An 18983-nucleotide genomic window follows, 5' to 3' on the forward strand; every position below is an offset into this window, starting at 1 on the left:
TGTTTTTTAACTTTCTTTCCAGAACACATTTTTAAGTAGTATATGGTACTAATAGGGGCAATCTTTGGGGCAATGTGGCTCACATTACTCAGGATTGTTATGCTGCAAGAATTTAAAAATAAAAACAATGTTAAATCCCTGTTTCACATTTCTTACATTTTTCCTTTACATATTTGTTTTTCATTTCCTTGCCACTTTCCAGTTTTGTTCCCTAATCTAATCCCCATATACAGCACACGGTGTGCCCTTTAGGTCTGACATGCAAAGTGTTAGCTGGCACATTCTGTCTTTTAGCAGTTGAGTCAGATATGCGGTGAATTGTTGCTTTTCTAGAGCTCTGAAGTACAGAATCGTACACTATGACCGCCTCTGCAGGTCAACGCTGAGAGAGTGGGAGGGTTTCGAGGATTCAGGAAAAGTGGGGGAGGCGTTTTTGTTGCAGGTTTTGTTGGTTGTTATTTTGTTTAGTTCCTTTTTTCACCTCAGTTAAGGACACACACATGCACACACACGCCAGCCACTCGAGTTCAATTACCACACGAGCGAGCGTTGTCACGTTTTGGCTGGAAGTGTGCAGAAGTGTGGGCCGAGGGAAGGGTCTGCTGCTGGAGCCGAGCTCGGTAGCAGCAGCTTTGTGCCTCCAGGAGAGGCTCAGTGTGGAGGAAGCAGCACCACGCTCGCCTCAATGCGGTCAAGAAATACCCTCGAACCACGCGCATGGGTGACAGTTCAGGCCAGCTGCGTAGAAAACTTGATTGTGAAATTATTTTTATCTGCTTATTTTTTTTATAAATTGTTACTCACTTTTTGTATATTTCTGCCTTCTTTGCATCTGTCTTTTCCTTATTCACTGCCTTCTCATTCACTGCTCTTCCTGTCTCTCCCTCAATCTCTAATACTCTTTGTCATTTTCTAATTCCCTTTCTTTCTCTCTCTCTCTTTTGCAGGAGAGGTCTTCGACTACCTGGTTGCACATGGAAGGATGAAGGAAAAAGAGGCCAGGGCTAAATTTAGACAGGTACCCAGCTTTCTCCCCCTGCAGTGTTCTGGTTTCACACCTCTGCTCCCGGCTCTGCCTCAGACAGGTCGCTGTCCTCTGTCCTGCTTCTGGGACAGCAACGTCTCTGTTGTCGAAATACTGATGAGAAATGCCCAAACCGGCCTCTTTCCCCATCAATTACCTCTCAGTGACTGTCACACACAGTCCAAAGTCATTGAATGTTGTTTGACGATAAGAATCTAGCCTTCTAAACTTTTTTGTGCTAAAAGGAAGGAACTTTTTAGAGACATGAAAATTACTAATCATAAATCTGTGTTGCAGAAAAATACTATAGGTACTTAATTTGAGGTAGTCACTGTTAGCAAAGCAACTGCATGTCAGTGAGGCCTGAAAACATGTATTCAAATCACAAAAAAGTTTATTACATTTGATTTCTAATGTGCCAAAATAACCTTTAGCTGTAATAACAGGTACTCCAAATCTGGTCAGGCTAGCAGAGGGCTTTCTACACAGAGCAGGGAGGTGTGGATGTTTAATTTTACAGTCATGGTAATGTTTTAAGGCGAACAGTCGAGCACTACACTGAACACCTGGCCCAATTTAAAGATGCAAATCAATGAGAAATAAAACTAAAGTAATATCTAAAAAGTGTACATTTCTAAAGTGAATGTAGGAACCTTGTGTGCCCTGTTATTGATCATGCATCTCAGCCTTTCTGTACCATTAGCGCAGGCTGTTACTGGACTGTGAGACAGGTAAATGTACAATAGTGCCTCTGCACAGTAGAAAGATGTTCTCTCACCCTCGTGGTGTCTTTCCTGTCTGTGTCGACCACACCTCCTCCTCTACCACATCCTTTATCGCAGAGACATTTAACTAAACTCTGTTTGTCTCTTTCCTCGTACAGATTGTATCGGCGGTGCAGTACTGCCACCAGAAGCACATTGTTCACAGAGACCTCAAGGTGAGTTCAGAGAAACCACACTGGTTGGTAGCAGAAAATTATCTCAGAGAGAGGCTGAGGCAACTTTTTCTGCACTGGCAGTAGCTTCTATCGACAAGAATGCAATGCAGCCACACGATGGGTTGTTCAAAAGAGCAAAGTGTGCAGCCATTATCATCAGCAACGTCACTATGTTCTCTGGAATTCAGGCCTTTTGGGAAATGTCGGCAATTACCAACCAAGGTTAAAAAATCAAACGGCAAATTACCTCATTTTAGAGTCCGAACATTAGAGTTATTAAGAAATGTATTTTGGATGATGTTTGTTTTTGTACATACATGTACATTTTTTGCAAGGACACGTCAGTTTTGGTTATTAAAATTTTGTCATGAACTGAAACATTTTCAATGTAGTATCAAAAATATCCCAGACTACGAGCAGCAGTGAATATGAAATATAAATAATGAGCATGAATGAAAACACAAGTACAACAAAAATATGTTAAACTTGAATTAAGTAAAATTACAGCTGAAATGACTAGTTGAGTAATTGGTTAGTTGAACATAAAATGAATCTGCAACAATTTTGATAATTGCCATTTCTTAAACAAAATCATTGGTTTCAGCCTCTCAAACATGAACATTTGCTGGTTTTCTTTACTACTATAATAGTAAATTGATTATGTTTTGTGTTTTGGACTATTGGTCGGACAAAACAAGCAATTTAAATGTCCACTCAGGCTTTGGGGAATTGTGATTTTTCTGACATTTTATGGAGCAAACAATTAACTGAGAAAATAATTGACAGATTCATCATTTCCATGTAAAACCATTACAATGGTTCATCCCACATGGGATTACATGACACATAAAAACTCCTTCTGTATGTTCCTAAACCAAAGAATAGAAAGTAAAGCATGTCTTACAAATAATATAAAATCCACCTATACAACAGATTTTTTCTCAGTGACCATGCATTGTCCAGATACAGTGACAATGCAAAAGAGTATTTTCAGTGTCAGCAAAAAAGCACTATGGAAATAAGATTAACTTTTTTAGTGTTGTTTTTGTTATATGCCATTTATAGTTTCTTTTATTTCATTTAATATTTTTTTGGTTCCGTGTGTTTGGGTGCCATAATGGATTGAAGTGTGTAGGTTGTTTATAACAAAGTAGTCTTTTTTTTATTATTATTATTATTTTTTTAGTTGTACAAAATAACCTCTGTCTTACATCATGATATAAGGGATGGTATAAAACTGAATGCATTTAATTTTCAATTTTATTTAAAACTCATAACTGACCAAGCCTAGCTCTAGTTCACCCATATCAACTAAACGTCTAGTTTCCAGATTCACTTAGTAAACTGACAACACGTACACCAATGCTGATATATACTGTATCTGTGATATGGCGATAAATATCTTTGCTGATATATCAGTTTAGCTTTGATTATCCCAGATTGACGTTATCTTAGTATTTTGGTGGATTTTCTGCACGTTTTTAATTCCCATTCCCAGCTGCAGAAAACTTCACATAATAAGATGGTAATTTGCATTATATATAATACACATATTTAGTAGTATTCATGTTAATCAGCAGTCCTTTGAAGAGTTTACAGTAGCAAAGTGTTTCCACCTTTTTTGAGGCCAGTTACCTCTGACTCATTGGATAGAAAGGTCACGGAGTAGAGAGATGACGTCAGTGTTGCGTGTTTTATGACTCATCTTAACTCCCATATTCCCACTGACGACTCTAACGCAGCACCTCTAATTTCATAAACACTGCATATGCTGCTAATCAGGTGCTACTCTGCCCTTCTCTGACTTTCTCCTTAGCTGCGCAACCACCATAAAACCATCATTACGCCATAGTCATTGTGTAAAAGGCCCTCTAAACCGCTCGCGTGTTCTGCACCACATCACCCGTTAATGTAAATGGGCGTATTCCATTTCGCAGCCATGACGCGCTTTGCTTCTCCGAGTATAAATATTGATGCTTCTGTATTTTAATCTCGGCATCAGTGGGAGCCACTCGGCTAAGAGAAGCCCGTGTATCATGCTGCACGTCTGAACTGTTTCCTCTGTAGAGCTTCATGAATGATCCATGAGGAGGGAGATGTGAGAGCAGTCGCTTCTCCTCATGCTCATGTATGCAGTGGATACACGTGTGTCCCTGTAATGAGGGCAGGTGTCCAAATGTCACAGGTGTGATTGTGGAGTATGAGGTACACAGTTAAATTTTAACCACCAAATGAGCCACAGTCCCCTAGTGTTGTAGGCCACTTTGTTCTTCTGGGGCATTTGTGACTCCCACGGCTTCATCAGTGTCACCCGCTGACATTAAATGTCTTTTCTGCTGTTGATAATGCTCAGCCACGTTGCGATGCGTTGTTGTTTACCCCGTCATGCAGCTGAAAGCCTCTCAGGATGCCGGTTCAGTCCTTCGGCTCAGTGGAAGATTTCTCTGCTCTCTTTGCTTCAGCTTCCCCATTAGTCTTTGGCCTACAGCTGCATGTGGGCACCGAGCAGATGTTTGAGTTGAAATCCTCGCCTACGTTTGAACACTTCCATTCACAAAGGAGACGTTGACTGTTTTATTAGATCAGACTATATCAAACAGAATGCTCTATGGATATGGAAAAATGCAAATTAGAGCAGAAATTATCTGTCAATTAGTCAAAAAATTATAGAAAGTGTTGCTGATACCTTCTGTTGTTGAAGTCATTTGCCTAAAGCATTTTTTAGATTTAGTTTTTCAAAGGGGAAGATTTGCTGCTTTCATCTGTTTATATATTGTAAATTGAATATTTGTTGAACTGTTGTTCGTGGAAAAGAACAATTTGAAGACATCACTTTGGGCTCTAGGTGATGGGCCTTTTTCACTATTTTCTGGCATTTTATATACTAAATAATTAAAGGAATAGTTAATCATTTTGAGAAAATGAGAAATTCTTTTTCGCTTTCTTGATGAGAAGATTGAAACCACTCTAGTGTGTGTACAATGAATATGAAGCTATAGCCAGTTAGCTTAGCGTAAAAAGACTTGAAGCAAAGGGAAACAGCTAGCCTGACTCTGTCCAAAGCTGTCAAAATCCACCTACTAGCACCTCCTAAAGCTCACTAATTATCATGTTATATCTCGTTTGTGTAATTCGTTAAAAAACCAAGCTCTAATAACACTTTTTCATTAATTTTTATGAACTATTCCTTTAATCAATTAATTAAAGAGAATAACTGATAGGTTAATCGTTAGAAGCCATGCTCTGACCTTTATGTTTGGAAAAATAGTAACTTATTGTAAAATTATCACAATGGCAAAGAAGTTAGTTAATTTCAGGTAGCTACTGTTTAGCTGAGAGGTTTTTTTTTTGTGGAAGCTTTTTAACTTTAACCCACTGTTAGTCATATTAAGACAGATCTCTTTCTTGAAATATCTTGACAATCTTCACGAGTAACTTCTGTCACTTAATCCTCTCCTCAGATTCACCCCTAATCCTGCTAATCTTCAGTTTGAATCCCAACGCTGACGGTGAAACTGAATTAATAATACTTAAAAATAGCTTTGAGGAAAACACCTTTTGCTGCGCTTTAAACGTCCATCAGTTAAAGGCTGAAAAAAGACTGAATGATATCATAACCAATATATTAACTGGATAGATGCACTGTAGGTAAAAAGTATAACCCCTGATCTTTATCTGTCTACTCTGTCAGGCTGAGAACCTGCTCCTCGACGCAGACATGAACATCAAGATCGCAGATTTTGGCTTCAGCAATGAGTTCACTATGGGCAACAAGCTGGATACGTTCTGCGGCTCTCCGCCGTACGCAGCGCCGGAGCTTTTCCAGGGGAAGAAGTACGACGGGCCGGAGGTGGACGTCTGGAGTCTGGGGGTCATACTGTACACGCTGGTCAGCGGCTCGCTGCCCTTCGATGGACAGAACCTCAAGGTAGGATAGTGTGGATGTACTACAGTTACCATTTGTTATGATCACCTAATGTTATTTAAAAATACCTTTTGTCATTGTTACCTTAGCCCCCTTTGTGACCTCAGCACTCCATATGTTTACATACTACAAACATTTTACCTTTCCAGGCAGACGAGAGACGTCTGTGGGGTACATTTGAAGATACAAGCAGCTGCTTGAGAGCAGGAAAAAAAAAAGTTAAAATTCCCCTCCGAGGTATATGAAGGGAATTCTACGTAACTGAATCATGGAGGCACGTACAGAGTACTGAGCTCATAAATGGGTCTACTGTCCAGTTAGTATTTTCATTATATTCTTTGAAATTCAAAAATTGGGATGCATAAATAATATAACAATCAGACGTTTCTGTATCAAACCCTCATTTTAATACTTCTACTTCTACAATCTTATCAAGTTACATAGTTAATATACAGTAGATGTTGTAAAGTATTTAGCTGTGAAACATTAGAGCCACTTTAAGCTGCTTCTGTCTTTTTTGTACCCTTCTATGTTCTCCAGGTTCTCTTAGACATGACCAAATGTAGTTATTAATAAGGTATTAGAACCTACTATCTGCATCATGTCCTCACATTTCTTCCCGCATGAAATTAACGTCCGTATGTTGTTTTCTTCAAGTGAACCGTAATACAACAATGCGACACATTGCATGTCTAAGTGTTTTGCTTAAACTTCCTGGTTGTCATCCATCCTCATCTCTGCAGGAGCTGCGGGAGCGTGTGCTCAGAGGGAAGTACCGCATCCCTTTCTACATGTCCACAGACTGTGAGAACCTCCTCAAACGTTTCCTGGTGCTCAACCCGGCCAAGCGGGGTACTCTCGAGGTGAGGGAGGACGCAGAAAATGTAAATATACCTCTCAATTTTTAACACACTCCCCCAACACGTCTGCACCATCAGAGAATGCCATCTATCCCCCTCCTCTCAGTTCCTGCATTGCCCCCTGCATCATCTTCTCTGACGCCCACAGTGTCCTGTTTTCTGTGTGCGCCCGGCCCACACTCTCCTCCTTTCTGATGTTGTAACCATGAATAATGCATCGTCATTCTCGTGTTTGTACCAAAATGCTCTTTCTTGTTCACTTCTCTGCCTTCGTCTGAGTCGAGGGTACCTCACAGTGTTCAGGGCAGCACGTAAAAACCAGCTTACTTGAGTCTAAGCCATTATTAATATAATAAAGTGCCGTTGAAGTGATCAACCTCATTTAAAGGTTTTATTCATGACTGAGACCAGTGTGGATTGAATCTCATGTCAAGATACCAAAAAAGGCAATTAACAATTTTTGTCTTCACAAATGCAAAAATTACAAATGAGAGATTTTTTCAGCTTCAACAAAGATGTAATGTTTCTGCTAAACCTCTGCAATATGACGAATGGTGAAAAAAGTATTAATTATTAAAATTTACTTAAGTAAAAACAATACCACATAACAGCACACATGTACATTTTGTTTTACTTTATTAGAATTATTAGTAAAATATTCTTATATCAAAAGTAAAAGTTCCCATTTTGCTAAATGGCCTTTGTGAGTGTTAATATTATTATTATTATTATTATTATTATTATTATAATTGATACATTTACATGTGAGCAGCATTTTAAAGTTGTATTTGGTCAGTGTGGATGTAATTTTAACTGGGTATAGATATAAGTTAAACATTTTGAACAGCAAGTCATTATTTATTTTTCCACAATTCATAATCGGGTAATACTAGAAATATTTAGACATTTCATTTCATCTGCTGAGATTAAAATAGTCGTATTTGATGTAGAGGCAGAAAGGACGGAGAGAGAATTGTTCCACAGATAAATCAGAGTGGCGATCCGCACTGTCAGAAAAGTGTTAACGATCATCTTTTCGCTGTAATCATGCAGCTTACCTGACACCCAGCAGTCTATCATTAACACATAAAACACTATTTCTTTCCAAGAGCAGTTTTGGCACCTGAGCTCTAAACTGGATCGTGTTTAAAGGCAGACTGTTTTTTTTTTGTTTTTGTTTTTTTTAAATTGGCCATTTAATCAAACAGCTGGTTTCCATCTTTCATTTCCTTTTTTTATGAGAAGTTTTATTGCATCTTGTTTTTTGTCAAGCTGAATGTAAGTGAATTAAACTAGCTGTTGTTGGCTCGACTCTGAGGGTCACATGTGTTGGCCTCAGATGCCACATGATTGCCCTAGATTATGGCATAAGCTCTGGTTACATCAGAACATGATCAGTGATAATTAGTTTGGCATGGTCCTTATTAATACCCCAGAGAGCAATATTGATCAGCTGCAAATAAAAAAAAAAAATAAAAAAAAAGGTGCAATCAAATGAGATGCAGCACAGTACAATATTGACGTTACTGTGAAAGAGCAGAGTAATAACCTTCGGTTAATGCTGATACCACACGCAATGTGTGCAATTTTCTTGCAGCAGTTTCTTTAAGCATTTTGTGCTTAAAATTGGGGGGTGTACATGTAGCAGGTGTTTATAAATGTCTGCCTTAAGTGAGATTAATAGTTATATGTTACGCATGTAGCTGCCGTAACTTAATAAATGTAACTTTACGTCAAAGCTAAGTTTCCGATGCCGGTTGTAGATGGTAAAGAAAAGAACTAACAAGTTGAAGAAAGAGTCCGTGATGTGATCCTTCTCAGTAACACACAAGTCGAGCAAGGCAATCCTCGCGGCCTCGATCGCTGAGACGAGGCAAAATAGAAGTCACCGGGCTGTAACTGTTAGTATGTGAACATCCAAATATCGATATCGGCCTCAAAAATCTAGTATCAGTCGGGCTCTAATTGTCTCACTTTGCTTTTGCAGCAAATCATGAAGGATCGATGGATCAATGCAGGATTTGAAGAGGACGAGCTCAAGCCTTACACTGAACCAGAGCTGGACATCACGGACCAGAAGAGAATAGGTAAAGGGAAAAAAAACACACCGACTGATGCTGAGGTTGCTGATAAAATCACATAACTGCATTTTTATTTTCCCTTGAAAGGAAAGTTTGCTCTGCCATTTAAGTTGTTGTTATCAAGCACTGGTATCACCACTGGGCCTGTGATATAGTGCATAGCCATCAAAACAATTTCCCTTTTATTAGAGTGAAAACTCAATCTGTGTGGTTTTTAAAGTACGACGGTGAGAAAATGTGCGAGGCGTTAAATGTAGTGGGGTCGCAGCTCCACGACCACACCAAGCCGGTCTCATTATTTTCGTGCTGAGGAGCCTTAAAAAAAAAAAAAGGAAAAAGATGAAACGTGATGATGAATAAACAAACACGAGCAGTGCTGCTGCATGCAAAGACAAAATGAGAGAATAAAGACGACGAGAGAGAAGCTGCCCCATCGTGCCCTGGATGAAAGCTGGGGGGGGGGGCTCTTACATAACAGCAACTGAGGTTCATGCACATGTGTTGGTGCGAACTCCCATTCACCAAGTCAGTGCAGGAAAGAGGAAAAAGAAAGCTTTGTCTTGCTGAGGAATCCCTGAATCTTAAATAATGCATGTAAACCTTTACATAAACCTTCCGCCTCATGAAAAACAATGTATTTGAGGCGCGCTGGTGTCTTATGCAGCAAAGTGCTTTGAATTTCAAAGGGGAGGGATATGAACAATACCTGGAAAAACAGATGAGACATGCATCTTGTTGGTCTCATGTCTGAATAAACCTCAGTCGCTTTTACGTAAAAGTCACAATGGCCATCTTACAAAGTCGGACCTGATAACGTTTCTGTAACACTTTCAACACAAACCTGAATTGAAGGCCGTCAGATTAACGTAAAGGCTGTAGCAGCACAAGGTTAAACACAGAGAGGGAGTAAATGTCTTGTTCTGCCTTATTCAGAGCGCTGTAATACATTAATCAATTATCTTCTCATGCAGAAAGATCAGTAAAGTCAGTTTATGAAACTTGTGATTTGTGAATGTGCCTCTTGAGGAGATTAGAGCTGAAGAAATTTTGATTATTGATTAATCATCTTTGGGTGAATTATTGTTGGTCTTGATCTAGATCTATGATAGTAAAATGGGTTTTGGACTGTTGGTCTGACAAAACAAGACATTTGAAGATGTCACTTTTAGTTCTGGGAAACTGTGATAGAAATTTTTCACTGTTTTTTTTATTTGACTTTTCTTTTTAGACTGAACAATTAAATCATCGACCGATTAATCGATAATGAAAATAATTGTTTAGTTGTATCCTTAGAGTAGATTCTAATCACGTCTGCTCAGTCTGTAAAAGAAATTATATTTCCCCTTGCCGTTTGGAAATCACACCAGCACTGCCTCTCCATATTTCCAATTTCCAGCTTTAAGCGTGAGCAAATGGGAATTAAACGAGAGTCCCAACTTAACATCTTGTGCACTGTTGGACAGGCAGCAGCATGTGCTGCCTCATTACGTTTAAATGAATGTGAAAATGTATTAGTGGGGTCGCTGTGAGAAGCGCTGAACACTCACAACGTTCATTAACTAACGCCAGAATAAGTTTTAAAGCTCATCGCTGATGCTGCCTGTGAGGGAACACAAAACACTCAACATTACTTTTAACTAAGGCATCAGCTGCCAGATATCACAAGGGGCATTGTGGTTCTTTCTGTAATGGTCCTGTCAAGTCTGAATAAAGCTGTAACGAACATTTACGCAACAGAAAACTAAGTTTCCAAAAAGCCATTCCTTTAACGGATAGATGAAGAAAGCAATGTTACGTATTCATTGTCTGAAAAGAGCTTAAAACATGCATACTGTGGTTTTTCTTTTATTACTAAATCTAATCAAACTCTGATGTAAAGCTATCTGTTGTTATTTGCTTTGAAGATAAGCACTTATGTATCTAATGCTACAGTAGTAAAGCACATTTTGAGAACAAGAGAAGCAGAAGTGTTAAGGGGGAGCAGGAGGGTGAAAGTGAGAAAGAAGAGAAGGGAGAGTGTGGAGATGGACGAAGAAAGATTGTTTTCACAGATTCTGCCTAGTTACAGTGGCAGAGCTAGTTTCTCACCCTCATTCTCTCATCTTGTGCTGCAACTGACGTTTTCAGCCATTTTAAATGAAGCTTGATGTTACGCTGCAGGTCGGCCACGAACAAAGTCAGAAAGTCAGGCTCGTGAGTTAGTTTCCAGGTATAGAAGACGGATGTTTTTTTTTTTTTTAAATCATGGGTGTGTGGGCGTGTTTTTTATTAGTTTACTTAAATTTGTCACATCTGCCAGGGTGGATTACTCCATGTTGGTGTGGAAAGATTTAATTCGACCAAATTAGAAGATGTCAGTCAGGAGAGCTGTTAACCCACCGAAAATAATGGCATTAGTACGGCTTTCAGTGGAGAGTTTCAGTGTGACGTGATGATCCGAACGCTTCCTGAGAGGCTTTTCCACCCTGACAGCAAGAAAATTCTGTATGAATCATTTTCCATTTGTAGAATTTTTGGTATTTTGAAAAAACGCTAAACATATTGAATTTTTGCTCAAAAGCTGTCCACAGCAGGAATCAAAACCAGCACTCTGGGCTGCTGAGAGCAGATACCTTGCAGGATATTGGAATAAGAAAGCCTTCTTGTATTCGAAGTCCTGCTGCTGTGATTGCAGGTTACGACCGTTGCCCAGTACTGCCAAAGCATCTTTGAGCAAAGGCAGCAACTGGTTAAGTCATAACTGTTGGACAATTGTAACAAATTATCAAAATATAATACAATTTCCCTTTTTTAAATGAGTTGACAATGTAATAATACCTGTTAAAACTGCCAGAAGATGTATGTCAAATCCTCGATAGCGCGTGGAAAATTATGATCTGTGAGCAAAGATGGCGGCGCAGATTCGAAAGGTTGTAAAGAAGTTAAATCAGCCACTTCAAAACTTAGAAAACTGTAATATTAATGAATGATTTGTGCAAACTCTGCAACCATAGAGTGGCAGTGTTTTACGATACAACACAGAAATATAAACTGCACATTAATTAAAAAAACATTATGGATAAAAGTTTAACCAGCTATTATTGTTATAGCAGGACTGATCTTGTATTTTGGAGGCTGATACCAATATTGATTTTTGAGATTTAGAAAATTATGATTTACGTATAATTCTTGATTTAAGAACCCTTCATTTGTTTTTTAAAGAAATTTGACCACAGGAGTTTCAATGGAGATTCTGTTTTTAAACTACCTTAAATATATCTTTGCAATTTCTGTACTGCAGTTTCTTGTTATTGGCTGATATCAATATACCTGCGATGAAGTAATATCTGCATGGATTTATCGATCAGGCTCCAATTATTACGTCACAAGTGGTGTGACCTATTCTGATCTCCTTTACATAATACTGATTTCTTACACTCTTGCTGATTTAATGACTTGGAGTAATTGAACAGTTTTATTAAATCACATTTTAAACAATCTGCAGCTCTTATGAATTAATTACTAGTTAATATAATTATGTATTTATTACATTACCAATATCCATCCATCCATCCATTTTCTACCGCTTGGTCCCCGTTAGGGGGTCGCGGGTGACTGGAGCCTATCCCAGTGACTTCGGGCCTTAGGCAGGGCACACCCTGGACAGTGGCCAACTCGTCGCAGGGCGAACACAGACACAGACAAGGACAGACAACCATTCACTCACACATTCATTCAATACGGGCAATTTAGAGTTATCAATTAACCTACACATGCATGTCTTTGGACGGTGGGAGGAAGCCGGAGAACCCGGAGAGAACCCACGGTAACACGGGGAGGACATGCAGACTCCACCCAGAGAGATTGTGTGATGTTGGTCCGGTCCGGGAATCGAACCCACGAACCCACGATCTCCTTATTGGGAGGCAGGAGCTGTAGCCGCTCTGCCACCGTGCACCCCACATTACCAATATAATAGATAATATTTTATGTCCCTTTTACAAGTAGTGACAGCAGTTGTCGGCCTGCGGAGCTTCTGACTGCTGTGTACACATAGCAGTCTGCTCCAAGGACATGTATTATATTAGAAGCTAACATTTGCTAAAAATACAGAGCTGCTGTGCTCTGACACACACACACACACACACACACACACACACCTACACTCTACTGTTAACAGCCCAGTGAAGCTTTGAAGGCGCTGCTCTTCCTCACAGCTCAAATGAGCTTTAGGCTGCAAGAAGTCCAAATTTTTTAAAACAAATCAAACTTAATCTACAAAGAGGTTGATGTCCTGGTAAAAACAGACACCAACCTGCTCTGACAGAATGATTGCTGGCAGGAAATCGGAGCACTACAGCCACTATGAAGCTCGTGACTCATCTTAACACCTTCTGCTCGGAAAACCAGTCCTGTCCCTGAAGATCTAATCTGCTTTGATTAGAAATGTTCTCCAACATGTTTCTGATAGAAGAGAGTCTATTAAAAATGAATAGGCTGCGTAGTGTTGAGATGAAAGGATAAAAGCCTTCATATGATGCATGTTTGAGGGGGAGGGGGGCACAGATAAATGTTTAAAGCAGATCAGGCTGGAGCTGCAGCAGGAAACACCGCTCTACTTCACCTGGCGTGCTGCTACAAACACGAGCTGGGCGATCAGCATCGTTCGGCTTCTGATTGATCGAGGCAGAGCAGGAAGGGGCTGATTACCTGAACTTTGCTTCTGCCCGATTCACTCACCTGAATCGTTTCACACACCCTCATGAAAATACACATGATCCTAGTCAACCATTCATGTAATGCAGTCATTGAGAAGCGTCTGCAAAATGCCAGACGTATCTGTTAATCGATTAACCGACTAATTGTTTCAGCTCCACATTACACAGAAGTTCAATCTGAAGTTTGTTGATTATTATTCACAATGAACACTGAACTCTGTCACGTTGGTCTTGTCTTAAAGTACTTATCTACAATGAAACTTTTTTTATTTTATTTTTTTAGAGAGATTAATCACATGTTCTTTAGATTTCCAACTGTGAACATCAGGTAGCAGTTTTTCTGCCACATATTGCACGAAACCCCTTGAGCTTTCAGTCGTTTAGTGTGAATAAATTTAGCTTTGTTAAAGTGCTGGTTGTAATCGTTTTTAAATAAGCCGTGTTTGTGTTTTGTTTTGTGCAGATGTGATGGTGGGGATGGGCTACAACCTGGAGGAGATCCAGGACTCTCTGGCCAAGATGAAGTATGACGAGATCACAGCCACCTACCTGCTGCTGGGCAGGAAGGCCTCGGAGGTACAAACATCAACTTGTTATCGTTAAAGCACATCACAGTAGTTCAATTAATCTTTACTGCCAGATCGGCAGAGAGGAGAGAGCATGTTGGAGTGTAGACTGAATGTTTGTTAACTGAATGATTCTTTAATTTGAACTTCTCTGGGTTAGTTAAACATACTGGATACAAAGGCAGGTTTATGATAAACCTCCTTAATCAGCATCCAGTTTAACTGATATCAGTGACCTGCTGGCGTTCACCAACCAAATCTTACATTGGTCGACCCATCTTCGTCTGGATGCTGTGCTCTCCTGCTGCTGTTGAGGACACAATTTGTTTTGATCAGCACTTCTTCTCAACAGTGAACTAGCCAGAGCTGATGACAGCATTTATTTTGGGAAAGTCTACAGCTTCTTAATTAATAGAGATAATATGTTCTCCACAGTTGTAGGCCCCATATTGTAAATCAGGTTAGGAAAAGTTGCGAAAGGTGTGTTTGTACACAAAACTGCTTTAAGTTTAGTCTGCTTTTGACTAAATTAATTATAAATCACACTCGCTAAGATTGTCCAGCTGTCAGTAGTCTGAAGGTGGGGCATGTACTTGTATGTTTTGACTCAATCTGTCTGTCTGTCCCCCAGCTGGAGCCCAGCGAGTCGGCCTCCAGCAGCAACCTGTCTCTGGCCAAACCGAGACCCAACAGCGAGCTCAATGGCCAGTCGCCCTCCCACCTCAAAGTCCAGAGGAGCGTCTCCTCCAACCACAAACAGAGGCGTTACAGTGAACAAGGTGAGGAGGACACGACATTTTATTTCGTCAGTCAGGTGTCTCTTTCTGTTCTGATCACATTTGGAAACAAAATATCAAACGTTTTAAAAAGCTGTGAATGTGGAAGCCTTCTGTTATTTTTCACTTCACGGTTTTCAGCAGCTGTGGTGGTATTTTTCTTTGTGTAACGACACAGAGTCGAATGAGCCCACAGCTCAAACTCTGTTGTGCCTTTCTCTCCTAATACAGGTTGGTTTCTGTCACTAGCTACTTTTCAGCCTGATAAAAGCAGTTAAATCAAACCAGTCACATGGTGGAGGCACTTTAACCTTTAGCTTATTTGCACAGCTCAGTGCTGTCCACTGTGATATAATGCTTTGTCAATAACCTCAGTTTGTACGGCTTCCTCTCTGTTAGATCTGCAGCTTAAATCGCTACACTGAGAACCTTTTTTAAGGTCCGGCTGTAACACACGATTCACAACCATTGTTCACCGTGTTTTGTATTTTTTTTTTCCTGACACAAAATAGCAATAGGTTCAATTGACACATGTAGGGCTGCAACAAATGGTTCTTTTTATTATCAATTAAGCTGCCGATTATTTTCTTTGATTAAATTGTTTGGTCTTCATGATTTCAGGAAATAGTTGATAAATTGAAATTGCTTGTTTGTCTGACCAACAGTCCGAAAAACAAAGACATTCAGTTTACTGTCATAAAAGTCTAAGAAAACTAGCCAATATTCACATTTGAGATGCTGCAACCAGTGAATTTTTGGCATTTTTGCTTAATCGATTATCCAAATTGTTGTTGAATAGTTTTCTGTTGAACGATTTAATAAACTCAATACATCAGCTCAAACCACAGGTCTATTTTAGGGGGGAAAATATGTTCTCCAGCTCATTGTTTTTGCATTAAAACGTAGATAAGAGACAGATATTTATTTCAACTATAAACTAAATCACCCTACTTTCTTTAAAATTACCTTAATGTGCTGATGATTATGTCCTCAATCACTTTGAGTCAGTGTCAGAATTTTCCAAAAGTAGGTTGTCTCATTTTAGATAAAAACACTTAAATATAAAAAAAAAGGCAGTTCAGCATTTTTGCCAGAGGTACAAACAGCATCTCTGAGTCATCTGTCACACATCTGTCTCTGTTTTTCTCTCTGTAGTCGGTCAGAACGTCCCTCCAGGGATGGCTCATCCAAAGAGGAGTCAGACCACCACAGCGGAGAACAGCGGGAAGGAAGAAGGTGGAGTCCAGCTCCGTAAACCCACGACCCCAGGGAGCCGCGGGGCTCCCCCCTCCAGCCCTCTGCTGGGCAACGCCAACAACCCCAACAAGGCCGACATCCCTGACCGCAGGAAAGGCGCCACCACGGCCCCGAGCGTGAGATACTTAATCAGTTACACACAACAGCTTGGCTCACCAACAGAGAGCAGCAGAGCTGAAATACACCGGCCACAAACGAGCATCTTACTAGTGACGCCAACAAGGATCAATTCTGTTTTGCGGATCTTAAAAACAAATTACCGTTCTATACAAACCTTTTGCCAACCCACATCAAATATATTACTAATCTAAAAAGCTTCAAACTGCAAGTGAAATATATCAGGCTAATCTCACTGGACAGCAGTAGAGGAGGCTTTACCAGCGCCGGTTCAAAAGTAGTTTAGCCGACTTCGATGAAATTCAGCACCGGAGCTGCGAGCGTCCGAGCAGGAAACAGACACGATTTGCGCTGCTCTGCCTTTCCACCAGTAAGTAATTTATACCCCTGTAGAATCAGCTGTCAGCTGGGACTTTATGTCCGCGCTGTGATGTCTTTTTAGAGCAAACAAACACCATAAACACACCTGTCACCTGCCACCTGCCCAGCACGGTGCTGTTAAACCAGAAACACTATGGCTACACCTTATTGTTATACAGTCTGTAGGCTACACACAGCAACCACCGTAACATTGTCACTAGCCTTCAATGCTGATTTCTACTGTTTGTGACGTCAAACATGACACATCAGGAAGAAAACAGAAAAGGTAAACTCACCTACTGGCAATGTGAGAGGAATCAATCGCCTAGTTTTAGCGGGTTTATCCGTGTTTGAAAAAACCTTCATATACGCGCTAATTTTGGTGTAAACGGTTATTAGAGAAAAGACTCTGTTCGTAAAGGTTTAGGCTGACAAAATGAGGCTGTTATATTTTACAGTCCTCGTGTTACTATTTTTTTTTTATGTCTAACTTTTAATTTCTACATTTTGAGATTAGCAACTGCATCAACGAAAGCTAATGGGGATTCTGGAAACAATAAACAGTTTTTAAAAAATCATGAATTGCTTGAACAGACTAAAACAATTTGTATTAATGTAGCATCACATCTGATTTTCTCTTGCTCTCCAGAATAACACTGCATCGGCAGGTATGACCAGGAGGAACACCTATGTCTGCAGTGACAGGAACAACACAGACCGCCTCTCCGTCATTCCCAACGGGAAGGAGAACAGGTGAGAGAGGATGTTTGCTGTCTTTGACCTGGTTTCATCATGAAAACACAAAATCTGCATCAGCACAGAGCAGAATTTGGGTCTCTTCATCGGTAAAGTACAGTGGGCAGAAAAGGTTTTATACGTTTTTTACTCCGCGGTTCAAGAAACCGTTTTTAATGAGATTATTTAGCCTGTGCATTTTTGTGGAACCTGTCATGGAAGCCAGTATGTTTATTTTTTTTTATTTCACCACCAGTCAGTTCTTTCCTTTGCCAGTATTGTGGTCTACATGCTGTTTCAGAGCTTTTTCTACCCAACAAGAATGCAAAAATCCTCATTATGAACACAAATGTGGTCAAATTCATGCCTAGTAAATATGGATATTGGTAGTCTCAATACAAAAATATCAATGTCAGCCTTCCAAACTCATACTGGTTGAACTCTAATAGCAGCGTTTCTATTTGATGCCAGACTCGCCCCTTAATTGTTGTAAGAAAATCCAGACAGGATCCCAAGAACAGATTTCCTTTGTTTCATTCCCTTATTTTCTATTCCTTCTTTCTTTCTTGTATTTACTTTCCCTTTTTCTCATCATCTTTATTTTTCGTTTCTACCTGTGTGTTTGTGGTTCGGGGGCGGGGTGTTTTTTTTTCATTGTGGCATCACCAGCATGACTGAGATGGCTTGTGCCACTAGCCCCTCCTCCGCCTTTGCGGCCGCTGCGTTCGGTGCCTCGTCCAGTTCGGTGCGGCTGAGGTATCAAACCGTCGGCCCTTTGTACGTTTGCCAGGCAGGCTGGGCCACGCTGCCCCACTCCTACTACGCTCTGGACTACTGCTCGCCCAAGTAAGACGGCAGGGCCTCCAAACCCCCCTGTCTGTCTCCTCTCATGTCTCAGCCCCTGTTTGGCCCCTCGCTAACCCACACATCCAGCCAGCTTCACACTCTGTAACCCCACAACTAAACCATGGACACCATTTCCTGCAAAGAGCAGTAAGGAAAGCGTGCGTCCAACTTGTTTTTTGTTGTCAGTGTCTGAAATTCATGCGCATCAGCCCACGAGCAGGTACAAGAAAAGACTTCTGTCAAACGAATTAGGGATGCACTGATCTGTTTTTTTCTTCCATGATACCCAAACTCCGTATTGTCATACATACTTACATACTTGATGATATAGGGTTACTGGTGTTGTGTACAGACCTTACAAACAGCGCTGATAAACTATGACCAGAGCCAGTGCTACACTCGTTGTCCTCTGTGTCCACACAGCAGGTAAGAGCTTCACTTGGCTTCACTACATGCTTCTGCAGCTGTTCAACAAACCACTTGACCTATGCATGGCTCTGTTTTTTCCCTGCAAACCAAAATTAACCTCCAAACAACACGGCTCCTTCGTAGGGTTCTTTTTAAACCAACTGGTAAAATTTGTCACTATTGAGATGTAACGTTTTATTGAGTTTGTTAAACACGCCCTTCGTCCGTGCAATCTTTCAAAACGACCTCTCGACAAACTGCAGAAGATGTCTTAAAAAAATCTATGTAGTGGTATTATCTTTGGTAATATTAGCTCACAGTAAATGCTTACCGCTGCCTTCACATTAACATGCATTTATTGTTAATAATGTGCAGGAAGTGATGTCGTAAT

General features: G+C 40.3%; 1 protein-coding gene across 33 annotated transcripts in view; it reads left to right on the plus strand.

The window, feature by feature from the left end:
• Nucleotides 1–18983, plus strand: part of mark3a (MAP/microtubule affinity-regulating kinase 3a) — a 58260-nt gene that overhangs the window by 21912 nt on the left and 17365 nt on the right. For 15 of the 33 annotated variants that reach the window (XR_006374512.1, XM_044166244.1, XM_044166250.1 and 12 more), the window contains 10 exons: nucleotides 948–1018; nucleotides 1908–1964; nucleotides 5656–5892; nucleotides 6633–6773; nucleotides 8737–8836; nucleotides 13991–14103; nucleotides 14725–14872; nucleotides 16025–16242; nucleotides 17253–17356; nucleotides 18008–18184. Coding sequence is in view for 32 of the 33 variants with exons in the window: in XM_044166244.1 (XP_044022179.1) it covers nucleotides 948–1018; nucleotides 1908–1964; nucleotides 5656–5892; nucleotides 6633–6773; nucleotides 8737–8836; nucleotides 13991–14103; nucleotides 14725–14872; nucleotides 16025–16242; nucleotides 17253–17356; nucleotides 18008–18184 (1366 nt within the window). In the remaining variant the exon portion in view is untranslated. The remainder of the gene's footprint in view (nucleotides 1–947; nucleotides 1019–1907; nucleotides 1965–5655; nucleotides 5893–6632; nucleotides 6774–8736; nucleotides 8837–13990; nucleotides 14104–14724; nucleotides 14873–16024; nucleotides 16243–17252; nucleotides 17357–18007; nucleotides 18185–18983) is intronic. The other 18 variants (XM_044166246.1, XM_044166265.1, XM_044166258.1 and 15 more) reach the window with 3 other exon arrangements.

The sequence above is a fragment of the Siniperca chuatsi genome, linkage group LG15, assembly GCF_020085105.1.
Source record: "Siniperca chuatsi isolate FFG_IHB_CAS linkage group LG15, ASM2008510v1, whole genome shotgun sequence".
Taxonomy (NCBI): domain Eukaryota; kingdom Metazoa; phylum Chordata; class Actinopteri; order Centrarchiformes; family Sinipercidae; genus Siniperca; species Siniperca chuatsi.